Below are 17,993 nucleotides of genomic sequence, written 5' to 3'. Positions count from 1 at the left end.
ATGCAGGTTAAATTCAAGAAATTAATGAAACCTTTACAGTTGTGCATTTAGGAGATTGATGCCATTGACACGCTAAAAAAACGATGATTGATCACGTTGAAAAATCAATGTCAGTACTGAAATCACTTCAAAAGCAATTGAAGCCAGAGGGGCTGGATATTCAATGAGGGAAAGGGAAAGAAATGAAAAATTGGAAGGAGAAATTGATAGCAGCACTCGAGAGGGCCCTGAAAATTCAACAGAGGGCGTGTAATTGTGTGCATGAGGTTACGATGCAATATAATCATTCAACGTGGATGATGTTTTCCCACGTTAAAATTTGAACATAAAAATGGCCAAGAACATTGGTCAAGTTACTTGCTTCCACCACAATAAGAGCTAAGTGTTAGTCACTTAAAAACTTAGTCAATAATCAATATTCAACTAGAATATTGGTCTCAGAATAGTTGTTTTACCCAAAAATAATATTAAGTGTTGGATCACTTTGACACATTAGCTTAAGGATCAACGATTCGACTAGAATATTAGTCAATATAGTCAAACCACAAAAGTGGCTGTGTTAGTCACTTAGCACCTAAGCCACAGATCAATGATTCAATCAAAATATTAATTGGGATAATGGTTCAACCGCAAAAACAGTGAAAAAACACTTTAGAGCATCCGAAGGAGAAAATAGAGGGATTGGAAGAAATATTAAAAAGATATAAGAAGAAATGATAGAGAAACGAAGATACATAATGTAGTAATTAGAGATGTGGTTGATCATTCACTCTCTAGTAATCAATAAGTAATTTCAAATAATTTTTTTTAACAAAACAAGTACAAGAAAAACGTGACCTAATGGAAGTTATTCTTATGTTTCTTAAACCTGAATGATGATACGAAATTTTAGTTGAAATGTTAAAAATTGATCAGAGGGACAGGAAGAAGAACATGAAAGTGAGACAAACGATTCTGATCCCCATTATATTATTGTTGTTATTTTTATAGTTATTATTGAAATGTAAATATCTTTTTTACATTAACTTATTTTATTTAATGAGATAAAGTTTGTTTTTTGTTATTTCTTACATGCTATTATTATTATTATTATTATTAGTGTATTTTAATTATAACTTATAATTATACCAGCTTGCATAAGGCAGCAACTCCCATAAAATCGGCTTTGACCTGTCATTTTAGAAGCCCGAAACACTCTATCCGTTAACCATACATAGATGAAACCGACTTCTCTTCAATTTATGAGAAAAGTGGACTTTCATTTCCAATTAAATAATTTAAATTCGTTCAAACGAAAAAAATTTAATTAAAAAATCTACTTAAGCGAATTTTAAAAAACATTAGATAATTCAATTAACATCATGACAAACAAAATAGCTGGTGAGATAGTATATAATTATCTGTTTCTATTTCTAGTTTAATTTTTATTTTTTAAACACATCTTTGGAAATATTCTCCAAAATCAAAGGAACACCAAAAAGTATTTCACTGAAAATATTAAAAAGAAACATTTTCCTAAAAGAATGGTGTTGCATGCCGGTCCCATCGAAACTTCCTCTTTGATGAAGGAGCTTTGTGTGTGATAATAGTCATTCATACGTGCACGGATTGTATATAGAGAAGAAATATCAAGAAATCATTCATCTTGTGGGGTACAAGAGGAACTAAAGAGTCTTTAGGAAAACATTCAATTCAATCAGTCAAGTCAATTTCTCATATTTCTTTCCTTAAATCTCATTACATAATAAGTACTTCACTACTTCACTTGATCAAGAACCAACCCAGTTTATAGCAACCAATTCCCTAATTACCTTTCTCTATAACTCTAATCGCATCACTTGTTCTTGTGATCATGGCAACAGCAGTGGTGGGAGGAGCACTCCTCTCTCCTTTCCTTGATGTTGTTTTTGACAGGTTGGCTTCACCTGAGTTTGTCAACTTAATCCAAGGAAAGAAGCTTGACCACAAGCTACTTCAAAAGTTGGAGACCACTCTAAGAGTGGTTAGACCTGTGCTTAATGATGCTGAGAAGAAACAAATCAGAGACTTCGATGTCAAGGATTGGCTCAGTGCTCTAAAAGATGCTGTCTATGAGGCTGATGACGTATTGGATGAAGTTTCTACCGAAGTTGCAACTCAAAAGGAGGTAAGTAGGTTGTTTTCTAGCCTTTCCAAAAGAAAGATGGTTAGGAAGTTGGAAGATATAGTTGTTAGACTAGAGTCTATTTTAAGGCTCAAGGAGAGTCTTGATTTGAAAGAGATTGCAATGGAGGACAATGTGTCATGGAGAGCTCCATCAACATCTGTGGAAGATGGATCTCATATATATGGTAGGGAAAAAGATAAGGAGGCTGTAATGAAATTGTTGCTGGAGGATAAGCGTGATGGTGAAGAAGTGTCTGTGATCCCTATTGTGGGCATGGGAGGGCTTGGAAAAACCACTTTAGCTCAATTGGTGTACAATGATGACAAAATGAACCAGGTATTTGATTTTAAAGCATGGGTTTGTGTTTCTGAGGAGTTTGATATTGTGAAGGTTACAAAGACTATAACGGAGGCAGTTTCTGACAAGCCTTGTGAAATCAATGATCTAAATTTACTTCACCTTGATTTGATGGAAAAGTTGAAAGAAAAGAAATTTTTCATTGTTTTGGATGACTTTTGGATCGAGGATTATGTTAATTGGAGTCTTCTTAAAAAGCCATTTCAACGTGGGATTCAGGGAAGTAAAATTCTCATAACAACCCGCAGTGAAAATGTAGCATATGTAGTCCTTACATGTCCAGCTCATCATCTAAACCAATTGTCAAATAAAGATTGTTGGTTAGTGTTTGCAAACCATGCATGTCTTTCCTTAGAATCTAGAGAAAACACAGCAACTCTAGAAAAAATTGGAAGGAAGATTGTTAAAAAGTGTAATGGGTTGCCTTTAGCAGCACAATCACTCGGAGGTATGTTGAGAAGAAAGCATGATATTAGGGAATGGAATAGCATACTAAACAGTGACATTTGGGAACTTTCTGAAAGTGAGAGTAAGATTATTCCAGCACTGAGAATTAATTATCATTATCTCCCTCCACAACTAAAACGATGCTTTATTTATTGTTCATTGTATCCCAAGGATTATGAATTTCAAAAAAATGAATTAATTTTGTTATGGATGGCTGAAGATATTTTAAAGCCACCGAAGAAAGGAAAGACTTTAGAACAAGTTGGCTACGAGTATTTTGACTATTTAGTTTCAAGATCATTTTTTCAACATTCAAGTAGTCAAACTAGGGGAAATTATTTTGTTATGCATGATCTAGCAACATCCCTTGGTGGAGAATTCTGCTTTAGATCAGAAGAACTTGGGGCAGAAACCAAGATGAATATCAAGACTCGTCATTTGTCTTTTACCAAATTCAGTGGTCCAATCTCAATCTTTGATGTTTTTGGTAGAATAAAACTTTTGAGAACTTTCTTGCCAATCAAATTTAAAGTTGCTTCGTTCAACACTTAAAAGGCACCATGTATCATATTGTCGAAGCTAAAGTGCTTGAGAGTGTTGTCATTTCAGGGTTTCCCAGGACTAGTAGCTTTGCCTGATTCAATAGGTGAATTAATCCATTTGCGTTATTTAAATCTCTCCTATACAAGTATAAAAACATTGCCAGAGTCCTTGTGTAATTTGTACAATCTACAAACCTTGAAGTTTTCAGAGTGCATACAGCTGACTAAATTGTCTAGTGGCATGCAAAATCTTGTAAACATGCGCCATCTTGATATTTATTGTACTTCTTTAGAAGAGATGCCTAGAGGAATGGGAAAATTAAACCATTTACAGCATTTGGATTTCTTTATTGTGGGCAAGCATAAAGACAATAGCATCAAAGAATTGGGAGGACTTTCAAATCTTCGTGGTTCACTTTCTATTTGTAATTTGGAGAATGTTACCAGAAGCAATGAAGCATTGGAGGCTAGGATAATGGATAAGAAGCACATTAGCAGCTTATCCTTGAAATGGTCTGACTGTAACAATAGTACCAGGCTCCAAATTGAAACAGATGTACTTTGCAATTTACAACCTCACCACAATAAGTGGTTACAAAGGTACCAAATTTCCAGATTGGGTGGGAAATTCTTGCTACCACAATATGACATATCTAAACATTTTTAATTGTAATAACTGTTTTATGATTCCTTCACTTGGGCAACTACCATCTCTCAAGCGCCTCTGTATTTCTAAATTGAATGCAGTGAAGAATATTGATGCAGTCTTTTACAAGAATGAAGATTCTTCTTTTGTGACACCTTTTCCCTCCCTTGAATTTCTAATAATTTCTTACATGCCTTTTTGGGAGGTGTGGAGCAAATTTGAGTCAGATGCTTTTCCTCTACTTAAGTATCTTGAGATAAGTGATTGCCCCAAACTAAGGGGAGATTTGCCAAAATACCTTCCTTCTCTAGAAACACTTATCATTAGAAATTGTGAGTTGCTTATCTCTTCTCTCCCAAGGGCTCCTACCATTCAAAGATTAGAGATACGCATGAACAATAAAGTAGTGCTGCATGAGTTTCCTCTTTTGGTGGAATCTATAGAGATAGAAGGTAGCCCTATGGTGGAGTCCATGATTGAGGCCATCACTAACATCAAACCACATTGTCTCCAATCTTTGACATTATTGAATTGTTTTTCAATCATATCATTTTCGGGTGGTTGTTTACCCGTATCACTGAAAACTCTGAATATCCGGGATCTTAGAAAACTAGAATTCCCAAAGCACCACAAGCATGAGTTACTAGAAACACTGTCAATGGACAATAGTTGTGATTCACTCACATCTCTTCCATTGGTTACCTTTCCAAATCTCAAACGTGTCAAAATCATGAACTGTGAAAATATGGAATCTGTTTTGGCTTCAGTGTTAGAGTCACACAAAAGTCTGAGTTCTTTTCAGATAAGCAACTGCCCCAACTTTGTATCATTCCCAAGAGAAGGACTACCGGCACCCAGTTTGACTTGTTTTGTAGTTCATAACTGCAAAAAGTTAAATTCATTGCCTAATCAGCTGAGTACTCTTCTCCCAAAGTTAGAATATCTTGAAATAAGCAACTGCCCTGAAATTGAGGCATTTCCTGAAGGGGGTATGCCACCTAACTTGAGATCATTTTGGATTACCAATTGTGAGAAAATTCTGAGCATCCTAGCATGGCCATCCATGGACATGCTTACTGAGCTCATCATTGAGGGTCCATGTGATGGTATCAAGTCCTTCCCAAAGGAGGGTTTGCTGCCTTCCTCCCTTACATCCCTGAATCTATATATCTTTTCGAGTTTGGAGACATTGGACTGCAAGGGACTTCTCCATCTCACATCCCTCCTAGAATTAAGAATTCATCAATGTCAAAAGCTGGTGAATATGGCAGGAGAAAGATTGCCTGTGTCTCTCGTTAAATTACGCATACTAGCATGTCCTTTGCTGGAAAAACGTGTGAAGCACCATCAAATTTGGCCAAAAATTTCCCAAAAATTTCCCATGTCCTTTGCTTCATCCTACTACAGTATCATCATCCAACAAAGGAAAATTATTTCAGTGAAGGATATGTTTCATTTATTTCCTTTCTCATTAGACATTTAACTTAGTAATTGCAATATTTAACAAGTCTGAGAATAGATGTTCAGCTTGATACTTGATTAGAATTGAAAGCGTAAACAAAAGCAAATTCATTTGTATGCACTTTATTTACTGTTAACATTCGTGTATTTTTATTAAAAACATATTGCAGAAATGACTAGTGGTCTTTTTCTTCTTTGCATATTGTTGTGTGAGCAGATGTCACACTATTGAATTGTGTAATCAGAGCACAGATTTTGCTTGGCATTATGATGAATGAGGTAAAGATTAGCCATGGATAGATCTCTTCGCAGCGTACAAATCACTTTAAAAAAAATTTACAAATATGAAGAGGAAGTAATAAAAGATTGTGTCTTCTGTTCTGGTAAATGTACACTGAAACAATTTTCTTTCTATCTTTGAATCCTTTACAATCACCTAACTGCCTGCCTTTGATTTCTAAAACTTTATTAGCATACTCCAAAATTATTGAATAAACAAAAGCATTACTCCTTATTGTTCTTTGCAAACCATATATTAGTCAGTTAAGGTTTAAACGGGGTTTTTGGTTCAGAAGAGTAACAGTTTGGTTGGATGGGTGTGAATTCATGTCTGTTATATTTGTTGGTTTCTTCATATGAAAAAACATATTGTAATTTCCTTTGAATAGCAACATATACAACTCGCAAAATACATTGAGTGTGAACCTGATTTTTGGCCAGTTAAACTACTTGAGAGAGAAATCTGCCTGCTGCATTAGTATAACTTGATTACTTTAAAACACATTAACAAAGTTATCAAATCAGTCTCAGGCTCTTATCCTAGAGTACATAAGGAAAGTCTTACTCTTAACCACTAACATGTTTGTGGTGAAAATGTGTTTTATCTTTTCTTGTATCTAGTTGTATTGTAAACCAAGAATAATTAAGAAAGATTTCATTTTCCAAAGTAATAACAATAAAATATTCATTAGATAGAAGATGATTTTCCCTTCAATTTCAGATTGTGAAAAAACTAAAACTGAAAATAACTATGAAATTAATGCTAGATTATGTAAGCAGTTGAGATAATGAAACTACTTGCCCACATTTTCATTGATATCTCTCGTGTTTGATTTACTGAATCCAATTCATTTTACTGTGGAATTTGATGTAGTATATACATTATTGAATTTCCAGAGAAAGCACATTATCAAAGGTAAAATATTGGATAGTCCGAATCAAATTTGAGCATAGAATGTTGTTTATGGTCCCTTTAGCTTTGGAGAAGAAATAAAAATACAGGTATTAAGTATGCAACATCAATAAATACTTCAACATAACTATTCCCTGAAAAAGATATTACTCATCAATGTCATTAACTTTCTCAATCTATCAGCACTCACTGGTGGGTGTTTCTTCTTATTAAATTGTCTTTCATGGTTGAAAATGTAATTGAGTGCATTAGTTCAGTGTACTATTAAGTCGGAGCGAAATTTATGATCTGGGTTAACCCATTTTTGTTTTTCAGATATGGTAGATTGGCCAAGAGAAACTGCATCTGCCCATGGATCTGAATTCAAATTTGAACAAGAGCTGAAGGAACTTTTGATTTGATTGACTCTTTCTCAATAGCTAAATTTTTAAGTGGAAGGGTTTTCAACAGGTACAAGCTAAAGGATAAATAGGTATACTATACCAGGCAACTACATATGATATCAATCTTTCCACTTATTGTTGAGAAAATTACGCCGAATTTTCTTGTAATGTCAGATTTGTGGAAGTGAAAAATAAATGCGGAATATTTGCACACACAAAATTGATAACGGAGTTCAGCCAATAATGCCTACGTCTCCGGACTGCTGCAGATATATTACTGAAAAAGGGAATACACTCAATGTTTACATAACACTTAAAAATACTCACAACCCATAACCCAATTATACCCAAAAGCTAAACTATTTTCTCTCTTTTTCTTTCTTTTATTTGCTCTCTATTTTTCTCTCAGAAATGGATGCGATGAATGGATGGAAGAGCTTCGTATAGGCAACAAAGCATCACAATTTGCTAATTTTTCAACCAAAGTTAGGCACCGAAAACGCTAACATTCAACCGAATGTTAGGTACCGAAAATGGCACACCATTTTTGACTTTTCAACAATCTCCCACTTGAAGACTGATTTCAATCTGTCTTCACACCTCAATCAATGCAGCAGTCTTTTCTGGTCTGTTATTCTAGCAAGCCAATTGAAGTTGAACACAACTTCAGTTTGTCAATGGTTACCACCTTTGTTAGCATGTCTGCTGGGTTCTTACTTCCTATAATCTTTTTCAATGTCAGCACCTCATCCTCAAGCAGAGATCTGATGAAGTGGTAACGTATGTCAATGTGCTTGGTTCTAGAGTGAAATGCTGAATTTTTTGCCAGATGTATTGCACTCTGACTATCACTGTGCAAAACACTCCTCTCTTGGATGAATCCCAGCTCTGTTAACAAACCTTGAAGCCATATCAACTCTTTACTGGCTTCTGTGACTGTTACATACTCAGCTTCTGTAGTGGATAAAGCAACAATCTTCTGTATCCGCGACATCCAACTGACAGCTGTAGTACCAACAGTAAAAATGTAACCGGTGGTACTTCTTCGGTGATCGATTTCACCTCCGAAATCTGCATCTACATAGCCTTGTACTTTTAATTCTCCTTTTCCAAAGTACAAACACTTCTTTGTTGTGCCTCGTAGATACCTCAAAATCCACTTGACTGCTTCCCAATGAGCTTTTCCTGGATTTGCCATAAACCTGCTTACAACTCCCACTGCATGGCCAATGTCTGGCCTAGTACACACCATTGCGTACATCAAACTTCCAATGGCTGAAGCATATGGAATCTTAGCCATGAAGTTTCTTTCTTCCTCCGTCTGAGGGGACTGATCCTTGGATAGGCGAAAGTGACTGGCCAAAGGTGTGCTAACCGGCTTGGCCTTGCCCATGTTGAATCTTTGTAAAACACGATTGATATACTCCTCTTGAGATAACTGCAAAATTCCTCTTTGCTTATCTCTCGTGATTTGCATTCCAAGAATCTTCTTTGTTGGACCTAAGTCCTTCATGTCAAATTCTTTTGACAGCTGCATCTTTAGATCTCTAATCTCGTTCATATCTGAACCTGCTACTAACATATCATCAACATAAAGTAGCAAGATAATATAACTGGACTTATATCTTTTGAAGAAACAATAGTGGTCGGCATTGCACTTCTGGAAGTCTTCCTTGTGCATGAAGCTTTCAAACTTCCTATACCACTGTCTTAGGGCTTGTTTCAGGCCATACAAGCTCTTCTTTAATCTGCATACCATATTCTTTTTCCCTTCTTGTGAGAGACCTTCAGGTTGATGCATGTAGATTTCCTCATCTAAGTCTCCATGAAGAAATGCAGTCTTCACATCCAATTGCTCAAGATAGAGCTCTTCACTAGCCACAATATTTAAGACAGACCTGATAGTATTGAGCTTTACAACTGGAGCAAAGATTTCACTGTAGTCAACTCCTTCTTTTTGCTGAAATCCTTTGACAACTAGTTGGGCTTTGTATTTCTTAGAGCCATCATGATCCTCCTTCACCCGATACACCCATTTGTTGTGAAGTGCCTTCTTTCCTATAGGTAACTCAGTTAGTTCCCATGTCTGGTTGGAGATCAAAGACTTCATCTCGTCTTTCATAGCAAGCTCCCACTTATTGGCATCTATGGTTTGACATGCTTCTACATAATCTTCAGGCTCTCCTCCATCAGTCAACAACATGTAGTCCATGTATCTCCTGTTAGGCACATGAGGTCGAGAAGACCTTCTCAATACAGGAGTTAAAATAGGAGCCTCTGATGTGTCAGACTGCAGCTCACTGTTCTCTTCAGTTGATTCCTCTGACTGATGATTCTCTACTACAGGATTTTCTAGGACATCATCCACTTCTGCATACACTAGCTCAATCTGTTCTGCATTGTTGGCACTTGTGCTATGCTTGTCCTTGTACATCACTCTTTCATTGAAGATTACATCTCTGCTGCGGATCATCTTTCTATTTTCATCATCCCATAGGCGGTAGCCAAACTCATCTTCACCATAACCGATGAAAGTGCACTTCTTTGATTTGGGATCAAGCTTACTCCTGCCTTGATCATTAATGTGCACATATGCTACACAGCCAAAAACTCTAAGATGTGAGAGTTTTACTTCTTTTTCACTCCATACCTCTTCTGGTATTTTGTGCTCCAATGGTACCGATGGACCTCGGTTGATCAAGTAAGCTGTTGTGTTGACTGCTTCTGCCCAGAACTGCTTTGGTAAGCCTGACTACACACGCAAGCTTCTGGCTCTTTCAGTCAACGTTCGATTCATACGCTCAGCTATACCATTGTGTTGAGGCGTACCTGGCACGGTCCTCTCCATTCTGATCCCGTGCTCATAGCAAAACTTCTTGAATCTGGTGTCTTCATATTCACCACCATTGTCGGTTCTGATCTTTTTAATCTTCAACCCTGTTTCATTTTCAACCATGGCTTTCCACATCTTGAAAGCCTCAAATACTTCAGACTTATATTTCAGAAAGTATACCCATACTTTTCTGGAGTGATCATCGATAAAAATCACAAAGTATTGCTTCCCACTAATGGATGGAACAGATGTTGGACCCCAAACATCAGAGTGAACAAGCTCGAGTCTTTCCTTCTTTGGGGTTCTTCCACTTGTCTGAAAGCTGACTCGTTTTTGTTTTCCAAGTATACAGTCTTCACACATGTCAATTTCTACTGACTGAAGACCTGATAGCTTACCGTTTGAGTGCATGATTTTCATCCCTTTCTCACTCATATGGCCTAGTCTTTGGTGCCATAGATTGGGATTTTCATTTGCTGCAACTGCAATCAGATGACATGCTCCTGCTGTCTTATAAAGAGTACCACTCTTTTTGCCACGAGCAATTACCATTGCACCCTTTGAAATCTTCCAGTTATCACCGTGGAAGACTGTTGTGTAGCCTTCACTGGCCACTGAGATTAAGTTCTTTGTCAGGTCGGGAATATGTTTGACATTTTTCAATTCCCATACAAACCCGTTCAACTTAACCTTCACTACACCTTTACCCACAATCTCACATGATTGGTCGTTACCAAGGTAAACTTTACCAAGGTTTCCGAGAACATAGTTCTTGAAAAATTCTCTCTGCGAAGTGGCATGAAAAGATGCTCCAGAGTCTAACACCCAAGACTCTTCCTTGCTTTCTAAAGAACATATCAACGCATCATCTCCTCCAGAGGTGGAAGCAACATTTGCCTCGTCTTTCGCCTCCTGATTCTTTCGTGCACTCTTGCACTGATTCTTGTAGTGCCCGGATTTCCCACAATTCCAACACTCGATTGCCTTCGATTTGTGGGAACTATGATGACTTCTAGATTTGGACCTCCTATCCTTTGATTTACCACGTCCATTTCCTCTGATTAAATTTCTTCCTCTTGACTCTGTATGCAATACTGAAGAGGTTGATGATTCTCCTGACTCTCTTCGTCGGATTTCTTCATTGAGAATCAGATCACGAACGTCATTGAATTTCAACTTAGTGTCTCCCGTCGAACTACTCACAGCTGTGACAGTAGTCTTCCAACTTTCTGGTAGAGAGGACAAAAGTGCCAATACTCGTACCTGATCATCAAATTCAATCTCAACTGAACTCAATTGGGTTAGGACTGTATTAAGCTCATTTATGTGGTGCGCTACTGATGCGCCTTTTGTCATCCGAAGGTTGAATAACCGCTTCATCAAATAAACTTTATTTGAAGCAGACGGCTTTTCATACATGTCGGAAAGAGCCTTCATAAGATCCGCCGTGGTCTTTTCTTTTGCAATGTTGAAAGCAACATTACGGGATAACGTCAATCGGATGACTCCAAGGGCTTGTCTATCGAGAAGATTCCATCCGTCCTCTTTCATGCCCTCTGGCTTTGTTCCTGTGAGAGGTTGATACAGCTTTTTCTGATACAGATAATCCTCGATCTGCATCTTCCAAAAGCCAAAGTCTGTACCATCGAACTTTTCAATTTTCACCTTTCCTTCATCTGCGGCCATCACTCCCACTCAAATCTGACTTCTCCTCAGAATCGTTTCTTACAATTTCTGTATACCACTGTGTTTAGAACACGTCTGTGAACAAATTTGTAATGCTGACAAATTTTTCACTATTCACGTGAACAGTACTTGCGAGTTTACTATTCGTGTGAACGGTTGATTGCAGAATTTTATTATTCACATGAACAGTACCTCACAAAAATTGCAAAAATTTTGAACCAGCTCTGATACCAGTTGTTGAGAAAATTACGCCAAATTTTCTTGTAATGTCAGATTTGTGGAAGTGAAAAATAAATGCGGAATATTTGCACACACAAAATTAATAACGGAGTTCAGCCAATAATGCCTACGTCTCCGGACTGCTGCAGATATATTACTGAAAAAGGGAATACACTCAGTGTTTACATAACACTTAAAAATACTCACAACCCATAACCCAATTATACCCAAAAGCTAAACTATTTTCTCTCTTTTTCTTTCTCTTATTTGCTCTCTATTTTTCTCTCAGAAATGGATGCGATGAATGGATGGAAGAGCTTCGTATTTATAGGCAACAAAGCATCACAATTTGCTAATTTTTCAACCAAAGTTAGGCACCAAAAACGCTAACATTCAACCAAATGTTAGGTACCGAAAATGGCACACCGTTTTTGACTTTTCAACACTTATTACTCTTTCTAGGTGTATACTGACAGATAATTGAGAAATGCTGCATACCCTTCAACTGCTAGCCATTTCAAATTCCCTGCTAGGACATATCTAGTGATTTGCTTTTTCCATTAATATTATGTTGTAGGACATTGAATACAAACTGCTCTATGCACAGGTTGTCACTAATGTGTGTGATGGGAAGATGGATTTAGGGTGATAAATGTTTTCTGAAAGGTGTATCTCAATATGTGGAGGTTGGATTTCCCATGTTACTTGAATCCCTGAATTTCTGTAAGGTTGGTTACTATTTGAAATGCCAAAAGTGTCAACACGTGTTTGGAGTGAAGAATATTACAGTCTACTGATTTGCACTTGACACTAGTGTGAAAGCTTTTGATGCACAAGATCAGAATGGTGGTGGTGGTGGTTTCACCTGTGTGGAAGGGTTCCATAAACATATTAGAGATGAATATCAAACTCCTCAAGAGAAGCTTGAGCACCTTTGCAGCACATTCTGTCTTTTCACATATTTTATTGTCAAAATCTTTTGTTGCCAATTTTTTCTGAGTTGGCTTATTCACATTGCCAAAATGTAGTTTATGATAGTTCAATCCTATGCTTGCGATGGTTCGTAGCAGAGCTCTGAAGCAAAATTACAATTGTAGATGCATTTTGGAAATATTATTGTCACGAAAACTGTTAAGTAATATGCCAAAAGCTCGTGTGATTGTGTTTATATGAGTGAAGTTAATCTTTCCAGGAAAAACTGTTAGTAATATGCTTATATGCCAAAATAGTATGGATAGCAAAAACCAGAAAGTAGTACAAATAGAAATTTTTCCACAAAATGCTGATTTGAAAAAACCATGACCCTGTTTTCCTACATGATATTTGATTTTATTGGAATTTGAACGCATAAGATGCAAATAATGAAACATGTACTGCGCAGCCCCATTATCACTTAAAATTTATACGGGATAGTTTCCTTGAACATTTTCCTCTTATTTTCCCACATCAAGTTTTAAAATTATTTTCAAATATTCAAACTCAATTTAAATTCAATTGAATACAATTTCCTTGCTTTCTCTATTTTTTGGGGTCAAAACCATTTTTTTTCCGCCGTATACAATTTCTTTTCTTAAGAAAAAAAACAATGACAATAGAGTCATACATCAAACTCAATCTTGCCCAACATTAACATGGGTTTGGACCTAAACATCCACGGGACCAAGTGAATAAAATGTATGAAAAGGAACAAGAATGAAGAAATTCTTTCTTAAACAAAATTTATAATTTAACTTTGTAAGGGAGAAAAAAGTGTGTATGTATTATTTGTTGGCTAACAAAGAAAGTTAATTGAAACAATACATGCAAATTACTTTTTACATCATTTCTTTTGGCTAACTATAATACCCTTTTCTACATCATTTTTTAAAATTTAATTCTACGAAAATGTTTAGTATATTTTGAAATTAAAAGACTAAAAGTATTTTTAAACATTTTTCTAGAATTTTAGTTCCAAAATTTATTAAATACATTTATGAAATTTAATTACAGAAGTAATTTATACTTCCAAAATTGTAAAAATAATTGAAAATTTACTTCTAAAATTATATTTTTGAAAGAAGACTTAATATGTTACGAAATCAAACATTTGAAAGAGGATTTATTTTGAAATTCAATTTTAGAAGTGAAGTAAATTAAAAGATAATATAAAAAGTAATTCTCATAAATAATGAGCTTCAAGTTTCAACCGTAGTAACCCACTAAATGACAATAAAAAATTGTTACGTAAACAAAATAAAATTATTATTTTTATCATTATTTAAGAGTTAAATTAATTAACCAATAATAATTAGTATATATAATTTATCTAACAAATCCTCACACTCTTTAGATAACAATTCACACACACCCAAAGCTCTAAATAAACATTACGGATCTATACTTATAATATAATCCTCATACTAGTAATAAATATTTTTCTTTTACAATTACCTTTATAATATTAAAAATACGGCTAGAGCTCGAGTGATGAATAATTAACATGATTAGCATGGGCTAAACAATTTAAGACTAGTTTCTTCTTACTCTAATTGCACTAAACAAACGACACAACCTCACAAGAGCAAACGTTGAAGCAAGTTACTTCCTATAAAGTGGATCCCACCAAAGAGAATAAATAAAGGTTATGAACTTTTTTGTCCTATACCTAAGGCAAGTTGGAATGAACATGACAAATTAATGATAGAAATTGTATTATGCATTCAGTGTTTTTCATTTTTATTTCCAAACAATAATTAGCAATGCTTTTTCTTATCATGATGTCTAAAATCATTGTTGAGAGGGACATTGTAAGATTGAGTATAAAATTAGTGTATATAGAAGTTGGAAGTTTCAAATTTTGTACAAATGAAATTTTGGAGATAGAATTAAGCTATGTGTCTCTTTAAGCCTCGAATTAAAAAAAGGAAAAAACGTGTTGGTTGGATTGAAAAATATTGAAATAATATCGTACAAGTAATGTGCTAGGATTCTCAATAGGAAAGTACAAAAAAGAAATTCCTTTGGATTTTGTCCTCTTCTTTTAAGAATAGGAAAGGACTCTTAAAAAGGAGACAATTGGTCAACTACCGCATAAATAATTGTGGATCCTTAGGGTTAAATTTTGATAAAACTGTTTTTTTTCTCATTTTATTTTGATTTTTTTATTAGTTTTATTTATCAATTATACCAACCTTTTGTTCCCAGAAATTAAGAAAATTTGTTAACTGTGGCAGTTATTATCATTATAATTATTAAATAAGACTAAATTAAAATTAAACACAGACCCAGCTGATAAAAAATTGGAAAATTAAAGTTTTAAATTAAAGTATTAAAGTATTAATTTGTTTAAAATTTTTAACTTTTATTTCTTCAATATGATTTTTCATTTTATTTTTAGTCTTTTTAAACAATTTTTATTAGTCTTTATGTTTTTGTATTTTTAGTTTTTAGTTTTTATTGTGGACGTGGCCCATTAAAGCATTGTTACATGTTAATTTTTTTGTTGAGACACATTAATTTGAAAACAAAAATATAAGAATTAAAAAAGTTTAAAATAAAAAATTTATTAAAATAAATAATATAATAAGAAGAAGACTATGCAATAGATTCTGAAATTTTCTCCTCTTTAGTCGTCACCTTTTTGGACATCCAAACAGGATAAGATGATTACTACCAGATTAACAGTGAAATCTGCTGCATGAGCCTTTGTTTAAAGGAAAATGCTAAATGTTCAGGAAATAATTACTCTTTTTTATTATTTAATATATCTTATGTATTTTTATTTTAAATTCATTTTTTTATTTTTAAATTTTTTTTCAAATTTTCTATTGTTTTTCTGAATTAGGATTTGTATCTAGTTTTTTTTTTTTTTGGCGTAGTGTTAACAAAATATGTTTTCACAAAAATTGTACAATCAGTAAGTATGAATAAAATTCATGATGAATTAAAATATATAAGATATACTAATAGAAATTAGTCTGAGTAGTAACTGATTCAGTATCACTTAAGTAAGATTTTGTTTTGTTTAAATTTTAAATATTAATTAGCTATAAAAAAATCTTGAGTTAGCCCAACTCACTGCAAATTAGCCTAATTTAACCCACAAATTAAGTAAACTGGGTAAAAAAATTCAAAAGAATGGAAATTAGGTTAAATTAATTTTCATCTAATTCACCCATAACTCACCTAAGTGAGGTTGACCCATGGACCATGAAGAGTTTCATTGTTAAGTTGGGGCCTAGTCGTGTTCTATTTATGGCTCTATGCAAGCTTTAAAAGTTTTCCCTTTCTTGAAGTGTTTCATGTGTGATAACTTCACAATCCTTACAAATCTCCCATAAACTTCTAACAAGTTCAAATTATTCTGAATTATTTTATGTTGCTAGAAATGGCTCATCACTTTTTCTCTTCTCTACAGAGTCAATATTTCTTATCTGAGTACAATTTTTTTCTAAAATAAAACTTATATCAAATTTCTTATATTTTTATCATAAAATTTTCAAATCAGGCAATGACATATAGATATATTCTTCGGCATTAAATAACTTGTATTAAAAATACGTTAAAAAAATTAAATAAAAAGTTCCGCATATCATTATTTAATTTTAGAACTTGTTAATAATTTTCATCTATTTTTTATTCTTTCCTCTATCAATTATCAAACTACACCAATTCAAATATGATTATATCTTTACTCACCCAAAAGAAAAGACTCACCAAAAACTATATGATTATATCTCCACCCACCACATCAAATGAAAAAGATCAATCTTTATTAATCATCATACTAAAGAGAATTACATGTGTACAAATTCCAAAAGGCTTTTTGAACCATCTTACCCTCTTTCTGTGTTAATTACCAAAATTTATTCAACTCGTTTCATCTCATTATATTTAGAAAAAAAACAAAACAAAATTAAGGGCCACAACAGGAAGAGAAAGTAGATAGAATATGAATAAGTTACAAAACAAAAAGAGAGAATATATAGATCCTTAATTAACATGACATACATGCAAAACAAGCTTTACAAAGAGAACTAATTAAGTCCACTTGATCCAATCAACTTTGTTAGCCCAAAAGTAATGGCCATGGCCATCCAACCCCCAAGCAAGACCCTCACAGAAGACCTCAATACTGGAGCCTTGCCCAACACAGCACCTAACCAACCAAACACAACCAAAGCAAAGCTTACAGCAGCCACAATCACACCAAGCCTCACCTTATATTCCCTTATAAAAGAAGCTGCAAGCAATGGCACTATTGCACCAACAGAAAAGGCTAAAGCTGAGGCTGCTGCAGCTTGTAAAGGGTTTGGCAAACTCTCTTTCTCTTCATCATTAGCATCTTCACGTTCTCCACCACCATGCTCCCTTTCTTTCTCTCTCTTCATTTGAGCAACCTCTATGTCCAATTGTGAATACACAGACACAAACTCCCCTATGGCCATACTACATGCTCCTGCCACCAACCCTGCAAAGCCAGTTAAGATCATGGCCTTAATGTCCTGTTTGACTGCTCCAACACCCATCATAAGAGATGCTGTTGAGACCAACCCATCATTGGCTCCCAAAACAGCAGCACGTAGCCATTGAGATCTTTTTGAGTAGTCAAAGTCCTTGGTTTCAATCTCTAGAGTTGTTGTTATTGTTTGTTGCTCAAGGTCATTGTTTGGAAGGACAATTTTGGCTGGGCTCAGGGATCCCATGACAAGAAAGATTAATCTACTTGAGGAAAAATAACCAACGAGATGATGGATGATGAGCAAGAATAACAATAATAAGAAGAGGGTGTATGGAGAAAGTGTGGAGGACACACGCTAGCAAGAAGGGTATTTATGGATGAAAATTAACTATGTTGGAGGAAAAAGTGGGGCGGGCAAACCCACTAATTAAAAGACAAAAGATATTATACTAACCAAATGTTTTAAAAGAAATGTATTGGGCTCCGAAATACGGTAAAATCTGTCTCTTTTAGTAAAGAAAGGATGAAAAAGAAGGGATGATTGGAGGAAAGTTTACTCAATGTGTTACATAGTAAAAGGATATATAGGACTAATTGTACTTTTTAAGAGAATGTTTAGTGCAACTTGTAAACTTGTGTGG

At 34.7% G+C, this 17,993-nt stretch overlaps 1 protein-coding gene and 1 pseudogene across 1 annotated transcript; one reads left to right on the top strand and one right to left on the bottom strand.

Moving 5' to 3' along the window:
- The first annotated feature begins 1,852 nt into the window (after positions 1-1,852).
- LOC113868101 lies at positions 1,853-5,745 on the top strand (annotated as a pseudogene).
- A 10,025-nt stretch (positions 5,746-15,770) lies between these two features.
- On the bottom strand, positions 15,771-17,596 carry LOC113866840 (vacuolar iron transporter homolog 4-like). Its single transcript, XM_027501638.1, has one exon. It carries the CDS (start codon positions 17,594-17,596, stop codon positions 16,928-16,930), a length of 669 nt encoding a protein of 222 aa, XP_027357439.1. The 3' UTR covers positions 15,771-16,927.
- Positions 17,597-17,993: the final 397 nt, after the last annotated feature.

This window comes from Abrus precatorius, unplaced genomic scaffold (genome assembly GCF_003935025.1).
Source record: "Abrus precatorius isolate BTA unplaced genomic scaffold, Abrus_2018 Scaffold5, whole genome shotgun sequence".
Taxonomy (NCBI): domain Eukaryota; kingdom Viridiplantae; phylum Streptophyta; class Magnoliopsida; order Fabales; family Fabaceae; genus Abrus; species Abrus precatorius.
Note: the sequence above shows the minus strand (reverse complement) of the source record. Positions and strands in the feature narration are given on the sequence as shown.

Excerpts from the sequence above, each read along its gene's own strand:
- LOC113866840 (XM_027501638.1), bottom strand. The coding sequence starts at position 17,596 with ATGGGATCCCTGAGCCCAGCCAAAATTGTCCTTCCAAACAATGACCTT.